This window comes from Pipistrellus kuhlii, unplaced genomic scaffold (genome assembly GCF_014108245.1).
Source record: "Pipistrellus kuhlii isolate mPipKuh1 unplaced genomic scaffold, mPipKuh1.p scaffold_m20_p_9, whole genome shotgun sequence".
Lineage (NCBI taxonomy): Eukaryota > Metazoa > Chordata > Mammalia > Chiroptera > Vespertilionidae > Pipistrellus > Pipistrellus kuhlii.
In genome coordinates this window covers 60603291-60617479 of record NW_023425595.1, presented here as the reverse complement: position 1 = coordinate 60617479, position 14189 = coordinate 60603291, and the positions used below count along the sequence as shown (strand labels likewise).

The window sequence follows — 14189 nt, the reverse complement described above, 5'->3', positions numbered from 1 at the left end:
GTTCTTGCTCTGATGCCAGACAATTCAGTTTCTTCCTATATGTCCCTGATCCCCCACAAGTCACTACCCCAGTTCAGGAGCTTAGAGAGAACAAGTCTTAAGTAATTTTGTGCACTGGCCCTTTAAGAGGAACTGCCTGGGACTCCATTAGCCTCTGTATCATTCATCCACAAACCTTGCTGGTTTTTATAGCCTAAAGTTACATGGACTTCTCTTTCCAGCTCTGGAACCCTGAACTGGGAGTCTGGTGTGGGGCTGGGACTCCTTGCTCCCCATGGAAGGCCTCTGCAGCCAACAGTTTCTTCCCAATTTAAAAAATTCTACACGTGGGTATCAGACCAGCCTCTTCCACACCTGTGCCCCTCCTACTAGTCTCGATGTATTTTCTTCACTTCTCTAGTTGTAAGACTTCTATTCAGCCAGCTATCGGGTTGTTTTGAATGATGGTTGTCGTTTATTTTTGTTGTGATTTTGATGTGGTTGTAGGAGAAAGCTAATACCTCATTTACCTACTTTGCCATTTTGTAGTTTCTTCTTATTTGATTCACAGTACTTAGGCTTCATGTGAATATTTCTAGTTATTAATTTGTAACAAAGCAATTTCAATTCTTTTTAAGGGCACAATTAGAGAATGAAAAGAAGAAAAGAGAAATAGCAGAAAAGGAGAAGGAAAAAATAGAACGTGAAAAGGAAGAGCTAATGGAACGTCTAAGGCAAATTGAAGAACAGACAATGAAAGCCCAGAAAGGTAAAAGTTGCTTTTTGACATTAGATTCAAAATTGTTGCTTTTTTGTTAGGTATGGTAATACTTAAGTATTTTCAAGTGTACTATTACTCTATATTGTAAATAACTATGCATATTAATTTGTTTCTCTTATCCAGGGTTTCTTATAAATAAGGACACATGTTCAATACTTCCTAGCATTTAAACAAAAGAATTTATGCAGTACTTTATGGAAATTTAAATACTGTAAGACACCTAAGTAATTTAAGGCATTTTTAAGCTATTCTGACTGTAAACTCTTTTGGAACTCAGTCTCTAATTTAGATTTGACAAAATTCTGCAGTTTAGACTCTGACTGAGTAATTCAGTTGGTTAGAGAGTTGTCCTGATATGTCGAGAGTGTGGGTTTGAGTCCTGATCAGGGCACATATGAATCAACCAATGAAAGCATAAATAAACAGAACAACAAATCAATTGTTTTTCAATATCAATAAATAAAAATTTAAAAAATACTCCAGTGTATAAAAAGGTTAGATTGGATTTGGAGAGAGTTGTTTTTAGTAAATAACTCTAGGATTTACTATTTTCAAAACAATAAATAGGAAGACAAAAGAAAAATGGTGTTGAAAAAAGATGTTTGCTTCCTTACTAAGGAGCAATATCTTGGGCTCAAAATCTACACTTTATAAAACGAGAATTAATGCCTGCTTTCCTGACAATTCATAGAATCAGCCATTAGTTCTCTTGGAAATTAGTTCTCTTAGAAAAGTATATTATTCTATTTAAGGTTTGTTAAATAACTAGAGGTCCGGTGCACAAAATTCATGCACGGGGGTAGGGGGTGTATGTCAGCTCAGCCTGCACCCTCTTCAATCTGGGACCCAAGTTAGGGGCGACCGGGTCTGTAGGCAAGGGCAGTTGGGGGGAACACAGACCTGGAGAGGGAGAGCAGTTGTGGGTGACCAGTCTTGCAGGGGTGGCAATTAGGGGCAAACAGCTTTCTGCCCGCCCTTGAAACTTTGTAGCCTTGAGTGGAGGCCTGGGCAGGCCAGGGTGTGCGGAAAGCTTGGCTTCCTCCATCTCCTGGGGCAACTCAAGCCTCCCGATCTCTCCAGCTTCGTGGCTGTTGCCATTTTTGTTAGGATTTACTTATCTTCTATCATTGAAACTTTGTAGCATTAAATGGAGGCCTGGACGGGAAGGGCAGGTGGAAAGCTTGGCTTCCTCCACTGCCAGGGAAACACAAACCTCCCTCATGCTCTCTGTGGCCGCAGCCATCTTGATTGGGTTTATTTGCATATTCACTCCTGATTGGCTGGTGGGCATGGCTTGTGGGTGTAGCAGAGGTACAGTCAATTTGCTTATTACTCTTTTATTAGATAGAATAACATTGAATAAAATTAATTTTCTTTCCTTACACCAGCCTCCCATAGTGGGGAGTTCTCTTGAGCAGTGCATTAGTAATTTGCAAATGGGTATCTAGAGAAGGAAGTCACAAAGATTACTATAAATCCACAAACTGGTTGAGCATCCCAATTTCTAAGAGATGATAAATAATTTCTAAGGGAAAAAAAACATAACTCATTAGAAGCCTCACTTCTTAGAGCTAGAAGACCTAGGAACTATTTAGTTAAAAGTCCAGAGGAAGCAGTGACTTGTTCACAGGCCACAGCACAAGGGCAGAACTTGTTTTCTGAATTCCAGCTCCATGTTGTTTCTGCCTTGTTAGGTGCCTTTTTCATTAATTAAAACAGACATTTATGAAGTGCCTGTTTTTTGTTGCATTTTAGGAATGCAAATGCATAGTGTCTATGAGAGTCTGGTTGTCAGATAAAACAATATTAACAAAGTGAGGTATGAATGCTAAGTGCCATGTGAATTGTATAAGCAATACTTTAGAGGAAGAATGCTGTAAAAACCCTGGAATAGCCCACTTGGGGTGGCTCAGTGATTATCAACCTGTGAACAAGGAGGTTACAGTTTTGATTCCTGGTCAGGGCACATGCCTGGGTTTTGGGCTCAATTCCCAGTGTTTTGGGCTCAATTCAACATCCAAGTTCAGCTCCTCTGAACTTGGATGTTTTCCTCATGCTCTTTTTTCCCAGCTCTCTTAGATAGTCATTGGAATTATTGTAATGTCCTTATTTGCTAACTCCAGTAGCTATGACATGCACTGACATCCAGGGGACAGACACTCAACGTACAGGCATGGAAACATGGAACAGACTGATGAATCTCAGAGGGAAGTGGGAAGGGGATTTGTGCTCTGGTGGGGTCCCTTGGCCTGGCCTGTGGGGAATCCATGATCATCTGTTGGGTGAAACCATGCACCTAACCTCGGACATCCCCCAAGGGGCCCTGGATTGTGAGAGGGCACAGACCAGGTGAAGGGACCCCACCGGTGCACGAATCCCTGCGCCAGTCCTCTAGTCCGTTATGGTCCTGGATAATCTATGGACCTCGTCTAGAGTCTGTCTTTTCGGTCCCATGTCTTGGTATGCTTGGTAATTTTGGTTGAATGCCTACCATTGTGTATGAGACTGGGCTATGTTATTTTCTTTATAGAGACTTAAATTTTCCTTTGCTTGGCAGAATATGTGCAGATTATCTCGATGGAGTTGAACTGGTTCTCAGGCTTTGTTAGGTTGGTCTCTCTGGTCTGTAGTCCTTTGGGGGTGCCATCTGAAAGACTGCTTACTTGTGAGGGTCTTTCTATCTGAACTCCAACCTTTGATTCCACAGTTGCAAGAGAGTGATGATCTATTTGCTCAGCTGTTTAGCCTTACAGCTGCCTTTTTCTTGTTTAGCAGTATCTTAGCCATATGTGTGTATTTTAGGAGTTGGCAAACATCTTAAGGGAAGTAGCAAGCAGATTTGGGGACTTTTCTATTCACTCCTCTTCAGGATCTTGTCATCTCAAGCTTTGGCTGCCTTGGCATCCCCAAAGTCTAAATAAAATCTGTCTTCTCAGCCTGGTAGATCCCTGCTGGCCTCCTGCTCTGTGTTCTGCTCCACCTCTATCACCATTGCTAGGTAAAGGGCAAAGGACGGAATAAATGGTGATGGAAGGAGACTTGATGCACAATACAAGTCCACTCAGCCCCCCAGCTGCCAGGGCTGGCCTGAGGCGCAGGCAAACCTCAGATGGCGGCTGCACGGCTGCCCAGGGCCACCTGAGGCTTATGCTGCCGGCAGTGGCAGCAGTAGAGGTGTGATGGGGGTGTCACCTTCCCCTGATTGCCTGGTCGCCTCCCGCCCCTAAGGGCTCCTGAACTGTGAGAGGGGGCAGGCTGGGCTGAGGGACCCCCCATCTAGTGCATGAATTCTCATGCACTGGGCCTTTAGTATATAGATAATGTAGTGTAGAATTGTACATGTGACACCTATATGGTTTTATTAACCAATGCCACCCAATGAGTTAAACATTAAAAGAAAAGCTTTGGAAAGATTATTATTATTATTTGGGTTAATTCTCACCTGAGGATATTTTTTCATAGATTTTTAGAGAGAGTGGAAGGGAAAGGGAGAGACAGAAACATTGATGTGAGAGAGAGACATCAATTTGTTGCTTCCTGCACGCACCCCAGCCAGGGCCGGGTAACCTGCAAAGGAGGTACATGACCTTGACCTGGGACACTTCAGTCCACAGGCCAATACTCTTATCTACTGCCAAACCAGCTAGGGCTGGAAAGAGTATTTAAAAAAAAACACACAGTTGTGCAGATTTTCATTTCTTTGTTAGAATTTTAAAATTGTAGATTTTTTAAAAAATTACTAGTCGCCTTGGTAAGTTAAAAATGAAGTATATGTTCTTTTGCAAGTGTGATAATTTTAAGAAAATTATACAGATTAGATTCCTTGCTGCTATTTTGACTTCTTTTGATAACTGAGTATAATTGGAATTAACTTGTTGCGGTGGGGCTTGCGTATATTTACAGAACTAGAAGAACAGACTCGAAAAGCTCTGGAATTAGAGCAGGAACGAAAACGAGCAAAAGAAGAGGCAGAAAGGCTCGAAAAGGAGCGTCGTGCCGCTGAAGAGGCCAAGTCAGCTATAGCAAAACAAGCCGCAGACCAGATGAAGAATCAAGAGCAGCTGGTAAGGAGCCTGCGCTCCATCTCAGAGAAAAAGAAAAATGCAGGAATGAACCTTGTAAAACTAAGTATATTATTATGGCTTCTGGAAAGCAAACTAAAGATACAAGTAACTTAACAAAGGGTGGAAATAAACCTACAGATGGAACAGAATAAAATATAAATGAAGCCTATTGCTAACAAAAGATTGTGATTCACCTTAAACCTCACATAAGCCACTGCATGTTTTGCTTTAGATAAATTGATGATGTATTGTAGTTCCTATAAGATAACTGAAGGCCGTATTGATGGAGTTTTTGTTAGTGGATTTGCAAATAATAAGGAATAGGCATGACACTTAGAAGATCATAGATTTAAATAAATACAATTTTTTCTTTTGTAGGCTTTAGCAAATACTTTATTGTTGAAAGTTAAAAAATAGCTCCTAAGTTGCACATTTTGAATTTCTGGTCCTGAAACATGATTAAGTTCTTGTCTGTAGAATAATAAAAATTCTTTTAACTTTTCTCCTTATTAGATCTACTGTGAGTAAGATAGTTATGATCTTAAAGAAATAATTACCTTTTTTTTAAATGCAAGACTAGGAAAACATAAAACAGCCCAATCATGTTCCTGTAAGCTTTGTTGACTTAATATGAATTATTGAAAATATATTGCTTTTTAGTTTGGGTAATTATATTGTTTATTTTAGGCAGCAGAGCTTGCTGAATTCACTGCCAGGATTACACTGCTAGAAGTAGCCAAGAAGAAAAAGGAAGAGGAAGCTAATGAGTGGCAACAAAAAGTAATCATTTATTTGTTCATTACTATCATTTATTGAATACTTACTTTTACTTAGCAATCTACTGATTTTATAGAGGTGAATAATAGGATACTGTTACAATTTAGAGGTGAAAGATACCTGTGTGTATTGTAGTAAATATTAATCTATTGTGGTAAGCTAAGTACTTTGGAAACACAGGAGCAGTGAATGAGGCAGGTGTTGAGGAAACCTAAGTTTAAGTTGGATCTTGAATAATAAATTCAATTTTGGGGTAGAAAAGATTGGAAATGGTTAGAGGACTGAAGAGAAAGTCATTCCAGACAGAGAAAAATGAATGAGTGTAAGAAGGATGAAAGTATACAACAGATTTGAGGATAGTCAGTGATCAAGCAACTCAGAAAACTTGGGAGAGGTGGTTGGAAATTAAGTTGTGAAAGGCTTTATATAAATGCTCTGCTGAGGCAAGATGATGGGAATACCTGTAGATGTTGAGTTCCAAAGATTTTAAAACAGGATTGTAACATGATCACGTATCCTATATAATAAGAGAGGAATATGCTAATTATCCATTTCACCATAACGTGACCAGTCTTCTACAAGTGGTGGAGAGCTGCAGGAGGGCGAGGCAGCAAACTAAGAGCAGGGAGAGCTACCAGCAGTAGTGGGCAGGGGGGTGGCCAGCTGAGACAAGCGGCAGCGAGCTGCTCCTGCATGGATCGTGCGCAGGGCTACTAATAGTTTTATAAAATTAGGTTGGCAGTCAGTGTGAAGGATGGATTGAGATAGTGAGTAGGATTACTATAGAACTAAGACCCAAACTAATGATGTGGCCATGAGATTAAAGAACAGGAATTGTGAGATGTTTTGTGGTGGATTCAAAAGGGCATGGCAACCAGATGATTGATTATAAAGTGGAAGTAGAGGGATGCAGTGAAGATGATACTGAGATTTTTGTGTGTGTGTGTGTGTGTGTGAGGAGGGGGGAATTTGTTTGAAGCCACTATTGTCTGAAATTGCACAAAAGTGAAAACTAAGGCTATAGTTGGAGAAGTGGGAAATATAAGGTAATGAGAGCTTAATTCAAACTTTACATAACATTAATTCTTAAATGTATACTTATTACTTTTCTACAATAAAATGAATATGGTTTTCTTCATTCTTATATTTTCTTTATTGCAGTTTAAATTTTATAGGAAAGTTTTTCATATATTAAGAATTATATATAAAATTGTACAAAAGGAATAAAACTCTTAATCTACCTGTTACACTTTTTTATTAGAATTTTATAGAGACAATAAACTTAAAAAATAACATCCTGGGGCATATGTGTGTCACACGTATATGTTCAGAGTGAGGTCATACTTTATAGACTATTTTAGTCAGTTTTCATCTCATCTAATATTAGACTATTCAACAAAATTTTTTAATTTAGTTATAATTTATATTAGTTTTAGATATACATCATAAAAATTCATATTTGTATACATTGTGAAATGATCACCACAATAAGCCAACATATTCGATACATAACTACAAATTTTTTCCTTTGTATTAAAAATTTTTAAGTTAACTCAGCGACTTTCAAATATGCAGAACAGTATTATTAATTAAAGTTATCATGCTGTACATTACATCCCGTGACTTATTTTACAGCTGGGAGTTTGTACTTTTTGCATATTTTGCCCAACTCTGCCTCTAGTAACCACTAGTCTGTTCTCTGTATTCATAAGCTCAGTGTTTTTTTGTGAGTTTTTTTTTTCTTGTTCATTTATTTTTTCTTTATTTTATTATGTTCCATCACCATCTCTCTCTCCCTGAACATTCCAGAAATTGGTGAAATCATATGATATTTGTCTGTCTCTGTCTGACTTATTTTACTTGGCATAATGCCCTCAAGATCCATCCATGATGTTACAAGTGGCAAAATTTCCTTCTTTTTTATGACTGAAGAATATTCCATTCTCTGTGTGTGTGTGTCTGCGTGTAGCTACCATACTTTCTTTAATCCTTTTTTAATCAGTGGACACCCAGGTTGCTTTCTTATCTTGGCTACTATTAAATGTGGCATTCTTTGGCATTATACTACTATCTCATCAACCATTTACAAAACAATTTTAGCAGCAATAAACCTTGCCAGAACCAATAATTTTATTAGGGTTTCCAAAGTAACGTTTTTAAAAAAATTTGTCACTTCTACCTGTTAGCATTCTTCACTAAAAACAGAATTTTCATCAATAGGGCCTATTTTCATTATTTGAAAAATAGTTTCTGTTAGGAAGATTTCCTTGATTTTTATTTTTATTTTTTAAGTTACTGATTTTTAAAGTTACCAATATGCTTATTTTTATTCAGGCTTATGCAGCCCAGGAAGACTTGGAAAAGACCAAAGAAGAGTTAAAAAGTGTGATGTCTGGCCCCCCTCCACCTCCACCACCACCAGTCATTCCTCCAACAGAAAATGAACATGATGAACATGATGAGAATAATGCTGAGGCTAGTGCCGAGTTATCGAGTGATGGGGTCATGAACCATAGAAGTGAGGAGGAGCGTGTAACAGAAACACAGAAAAATGAGCGTGTTAAGAAGCAACTGCAGGTATTTAAAATTTGCAGTTGTATACATATTTAAAATACAGTTATCATTTTCCTCATTTATCAAGACAAAGTTACTAAAAAGGAATATTTGATTTTTGGAAGCTTTAACACTAGCTGGCCTTGTGATTGATTTGTGGGTGCTTGGCCTACAGGCACATCAATCATTTCTTTGGTTATATGACTCCATTAGCAAATGTTTGTTACCTTGTGTGATCAGTCCTTAACTAGTAAGTTATTCTTTTTTGTTGTTGTTGGTAATATACTTTTTATTTCAGCGAGGAAGGAAGAGGGAGGGAGAGAGAGAAACATCAGTGACGAGAGAGAACCATTGATCGGCTGCCTCCTGCACACCCCACACTGGGGATCAAGCCCGTAAACAGGGCATGTGCCCTGACCAGGAATCGTGACTTCTGGTTCATAGGTTGAGGCTCATCCACTGAGCTGTGCCAGCCAAGCAGTTATTCTAGGTTTACCCATGTTTAAAGGTAGAAAATATTTAATGCTGTGTTGAAAAAACAAATGAATTTAATTTTTAAATGAAGTATATTAGTATATTAAAAAGCAGTAATGTAATAAATTACCTGTATGGCATTACATAATCTGAATTATTTACTTATTGATCTAATCATAATTAGATCAAAATAGGGAATTTTAATATTTCTAGACTTCTTTCTCATTAAGTTCTATAATTTTTTAATTGGTGAAATCTTCAGATGTTAAAGAAAAGAGAATAGGGTGATTATTGTAATAAATATATTAAGATTTTTGGACAAAGCTCATTTTATTTTATTTATTTTTTAAAATATATTTTATTTTATTGATTTTGTACAGAGAGGAAGGGAAAGAGATAGAGAGTTAGAAACATCGATGAGAGAGAGTCATCAATCAGCTGCCTCTTACACACCCCCCACTGGGGATATGCCTGCAATCAAGGTACATGCCCTTGACCGGAATCGAACTCTGGACCCTTCAGTCCCCAAGCCGACGCTCTATCCATTGAGCCAAACCCATCTCTGCTCATGGTACAGATTTTAGATCTTATAGTAACATTATTTTGTAATGGCTACATTAAATCTTTTGGTAGTTATTTCAAGTATTGTGGGCAAGTTAAGGAAATTTAGATTAATACACAAAATCATAATGGTTCATGGCTGTAGAAATGGAAGGCCATGTGTATTGTTTCCTGACCATGGCCTCTGTGATTACCAGAAGTAAAACAAACTTAAGGACTTTAAAGATTTCATAATTGAATGCTAAATGTACTAAAAAGCAGATTTCTTATGTGTATATTGTCTTTAAGCCTTTTTTTTCCCTTAAGTTTTTAAAAACTAAGAAAAATAATCTTTCTACTTTTTAATTTTTAAACATAGGCATTAAGTTCAGAATTAGCCCAAGCGAGAGATGAAACTAAGAAAACGCAGAATGATGTTCTTCATGCTGAGAATGTTAAAGCAGGCCGTGATAAGTACAAGACTCTGCGACAGATTCGACAAGGCAATACAAAGCAACGTATTGATGAGTTTGAAGCAATGTGAGAGCTGTTATTTTGCATACGTGTTCTTCATAAGCTGAACCACCCACAGAGAAAAGCAGGCCTTTGCAGATGTGATGGAATGCATCCCACCTTGCCAAAGCACTTACACCCGTTTGACTGTGGTGGCTAAAAGACCTATTTGAGGGGAGCTCTTCAGCATTAAGGCAGGGTGACATCATGCTTGTTTTTCTTCTTGTTTTGAGCCAGGGACTGGACAACAGTGTTCATCACCTCCATTCATATTTTGCATTTTCCATTTTTTTTTTTTTTCTGTTGAAAGTTAACACTAATTATCATGTCTGACAAATGTGTAGGTGTGATTTAAGCACTATGTACATTTCAAAGGATGATAGTGATTTACTGAATGATTAGGTTTTCCCCTTGCCCCTTTCAGATTTTACCTGCATGTAGTTCCCCATTCTCTCATCATGTTTTCTCAGTGTGCCCTTCTCATATCTTGCCATGCCCCCTAGCCATAATTCTGCCACCACACAGATCATTGGCAGTGTTTAAAATGAGGGTAAGTCACAGGTACACAGTTTCTGAACATTGTGTACAAGATGGCTGTGAATTATGAAAGGACAGGAAAGTTTAACTGTAGGGTGCAACTGGTGGTTAATTTTTTTAAATCCCAGTTTTATTACGTTATTGGGTATTTGATACTTACAGCCATCTTTGATAGCTGAATTGATTGGTGTTTCATCTTCTGTCGTCCTTTGGTTTTCTTTGCCTACCAATTCACAAAGGTGTGGATAACAGGCTGTGGTGCCCTGTGAGGGTGCATTGGTGAAATACTACCTGCGAATAACAGGTGTCTGATTTAAAACATTTTGCTCTCTCATAGATTAGTTTAGACAGGCATTTACTAAAAGAAAATACGCACTTGCTGGTAATTGATTATAATCATTAAAAACCTTGGGCCTTCCTGCAAGGGCAGCATATGCAAACATCAGTCCCCCGAGGCGACAGTGACACTACCTCAGGACTGCACCTGCAACGACTGGTTGTTCAAGCTAATGTTTTATAAACACAGGAGTACTTTCAGTCACGAACAACCATGTTTGAGATTCCCTTTTCCTTCAGAATATCGTAGAGTGCTAAATTTTTAGCTGCCTTTTTGTTGAGCTGAATTGTGGGACTCTGAATTGTATTAAAATCACTGGTATACAATCTCCCTGGAGAGGTGTATGTCTGAAGAGGGGTGTGTGTGTGTGTGTGTGTGTGTGTGTGTGTGTGTGTGTGTGTGTGTGTGTGTATGAAGAGAGATGTTGCCTTGTATCATCTGAAGAGTTTCTGTACCTTCATTTCTTGATATAATTGTTACATGATCATTTTAGCATATTTGGTTCCTAAATCATTATGCTTTTTTCCCCCAGTTTCTAATTAAGAGTACTTAAATTTGGTTTGTGAATCCTGTTTTAGAAACTATAATTTAGGCAATACTAAGTTCAATTATGTCTTCAGAAGAAATCTTTCCAGTTTGAAAGATGTTCTAACATTCACATGTTCTAACATTTTCTTTATTGTGTAAACATCTGGATTTGGAAATAAGGAAAGCCTTTTTTTCTCTGTGTGGTTCAGCTACTTTTTATTTGGTATTATGCATTCAAATTGACATTTATCTATTAGAATTGCCATTTTATTAAGACATTTTCATGCACAGTAGATTCAAGTTGTGTCTGAAAATATCTCTTATGCTTTTTTTTATTTTGCTGACTTTAAAAGGATTAATCTGGGCAGACATTATGAAAAGGAAAGGTTGCATTTAATATATTTTTTTGACTTTGTAGGACAAAATATAACTGGTTAACCTTGAAGTGACTGTTGTACAGTGGTTGTGCACATGCTTCAAAACGCTGTGGAGGAAAGTGTTTCTACTCTCAGCACACAGAGGAAGGCTGGTGACCCTTCTGGCCTTGCTTCTCCAAAACTTTAAAGCAATTGCCATGACCCGGGGAAACGTGGATTTTTATTAATTTTTTTTCCATTTTGAATATTGTGCACTACCATTGCTACATGAGTTTGATATCAGTGTTGAAAAATTACCAGTTATATTGGCTGTTTATAATCTATTTGTAGATTAGGATTCAAATGGAGTTAATCCATTTTTAAAGCTGTGTGAATTTTTCTAAACAGGAAAAACTATTTGCGATATGGATTTTCATAGTGATTAAACCAATTATAACTTTTATTATTAGCAATTGAGAGCACATGTTCATATAGCAATGTAAAAATATATTAATGAGTATTTGGTAAATTCCAGCAGGCTTTTACCAATAGCTAATTTTGTGTTGTACAATTAAGTTACAGTTACATCTATAATTTTGGATAACATTCATTGGTTAACAATAAAGTGACAAAAGCTCATGCCTTTAAGGTCCACTGTTGTTATTTTACATGGATTTTTCTTGTATATTTCCTGAAAATTATCATCTTAAAAATGAAAAGTGGTTAGGAAAAATGTCAAAAACCTCATGGAGTTACTTTCCCCTAAATTATACCTATTCTAATATGCAAATAATAGTGCTTATTAATTCTGTGGAAAAATTAAATTGATAAATAGATTCTTTTGATAATAGAAATCAAGATTGTTAGGTAAGTGTAAAAATAGGAAAAGCCAAAATGTCTTCTCAGTTTATAGCAATACTTAAAAAACATTTTTTTTTTTTTTATTTCAGAGAGGAAGGGAGAAGAGAGAGAGAGAGGGAGAGAGAGGGAGGGAGGGGGAGAGGAACATCAGTGATGAGAGAATCATTGATCAGCTGCCTCCTGCACACCCCACACAAGATCTAGACCACAGCTCAGGCATGTGCCCTGACTGGGAATTGAACTGTGACCTCCTCATTCATAGGTTGATACTCAACCACTGAGCGAGCATGCAGGCCAGGCTATAATATTTAACTCACTTTTTTATTTTTTAATATATTTTATTGATTTCTTACAGAGAGGAAGAGAGAGGGACAGAGAGTTAGAAACGTCGATGAGAGAGAATCACCGACCAGCTGCCTCTTGCACCCCCCCCACTGGGGATGTGCCCGCAACCAAAGTACATGCCCTTGACCGGAATCGAACCCGGGACCTTTCAGTCCGCAGGCCGATGCTCTATCCACTGAGCCAAACCGGTTTCGGCTTAACTCACTTTTTTATTGCTATTCTCAAAGGCAGGTAGTGATTTCTTCTGATCCTGTCAGAAGGGAAAGTTTTATAAGATTTTGCTTTGTATCAGAAATTTTCTTATTTAGGATTTTCACTTACAAAGTGTCTTCTAATGAACTGGAACTCCTACTCCCAATTATTAGAAAAGCTTCAGTGTGAGTATTCTGATTAAAAATAAAACATGCCTACCACTTTCTCAGTTTTTATCATCTTGGTCCTGTTAGAAATGAAGATAAAAACATTTTAGATCCAAAGCCTCCCATTCTTTGTATGTGTGATGAAAACAATTAGGTTTTATTTTTTTATCCAAAGCTTAAAGTTGAAATATAAAGAATTACCACCTTTAACATTTTAAAAAATATATTTTATTGATTTTCTTTTACAGAGAGGAAGGGAAAAGGATAGAGAGTTAGAAACATCGATGAGAGAGAAACATCAATCAGCTGCCTCCTGCACTCTCCCTACTGGGTATGTGCCCGCAACCAGGGTACATGCCCTCGACTGGAATCGAATCTGGGACCTTTCAGTCCCCAGGCAGATGCTTTATCCACTGAGCCAAACTGGCTGTGGCCTTTAGCATTAATTTACTGAACTGATTAGATATCTTTAATAAGGATAAGGGAAAACATTTAAACACGGAGCTACACTGATAGACACGTTTCTTACGTCCTAAGTGAACAGATCTTTAGCATTTTCTTATTTTGTACTTTTTTTAACTAGAAGATTATGCATCAAATGTTCTGATATGGTTTATCATGTAGAATGACAGTATTCTAGTACATTTCAAAAGCTCTGGATTCTGCAGATGTTTGATAACTTCATAAAATGTCAAGGCAATCTGACTCCCCCCGTTCTACACTGGTAACCAGGAAAAATTGGCTCTAAGTGTTTCCTTTATCAAAGCTTATTACTTTCCCACCCTTGACTTTTTAACTTAAGTAATCTCAACTCTCTCATTTTTTCCTAGTGGACCTACTTTTTAATATGTCCATCTTTCAAGGTCTTAAAAACTGCCATTTTCCCTCTGGAAATCATAACTTCTTGCTTGGTTGCCTCAATATGTTGACCTCTCTTAAACTCTGTGATAGGAGACCTTTGAGTCCAGGTTACATACACTGCTGTAGGAGTTCAAGTATATCCATCACTATTTTCCACAGAATTTTAAGGTTAAAGATCATGAGTGAGATGATTATCCTGTGGCACACCTTTTAAATTCAGGTTTATGTTTGGCTCTGGACTTCCCTAGCTGCTGAAGGTTCCAGGTTTTTATTTAATGATCTTCATGTAGCCAGTATGCTTTCATTAAGTACCAGCTTTGTCTG

At 37.6% G+C, this 14189-nt stretch overlaps 1 protein-coding gene across 2 annotated transcripts in view; it reads left to right on the top strand.

Annotated features, from left to right (window-relative positions):
* The window catches only part of RDX (radixin), an 88565-nt gene that overhangs the window by 49619 nt on the left and 24757 nt on the right, over nt 1-14189 (top strand). For both annotated transcript variants that reach the window (XM_036428298.2, XM_036428297.2), the window contains exons 10-14: nt 618-748; nt 4664-4824; nt 5512-5604; nt 7936-8178; nt 9548-9708. In XM_036428298.2, the coding sequence (XP_036284191.1) occupies nt 618-748; nt 4664-4824; nt 5512-5604; nt 7936-8178; nt 9548-9708 (789 nt within the window). The remainder of the gene's footprint in view (nt 1-617; nt 749-4663; nt 4825-5511; nt 5605-7935; nt 8179-9547; nt 9709-14189) is intronic.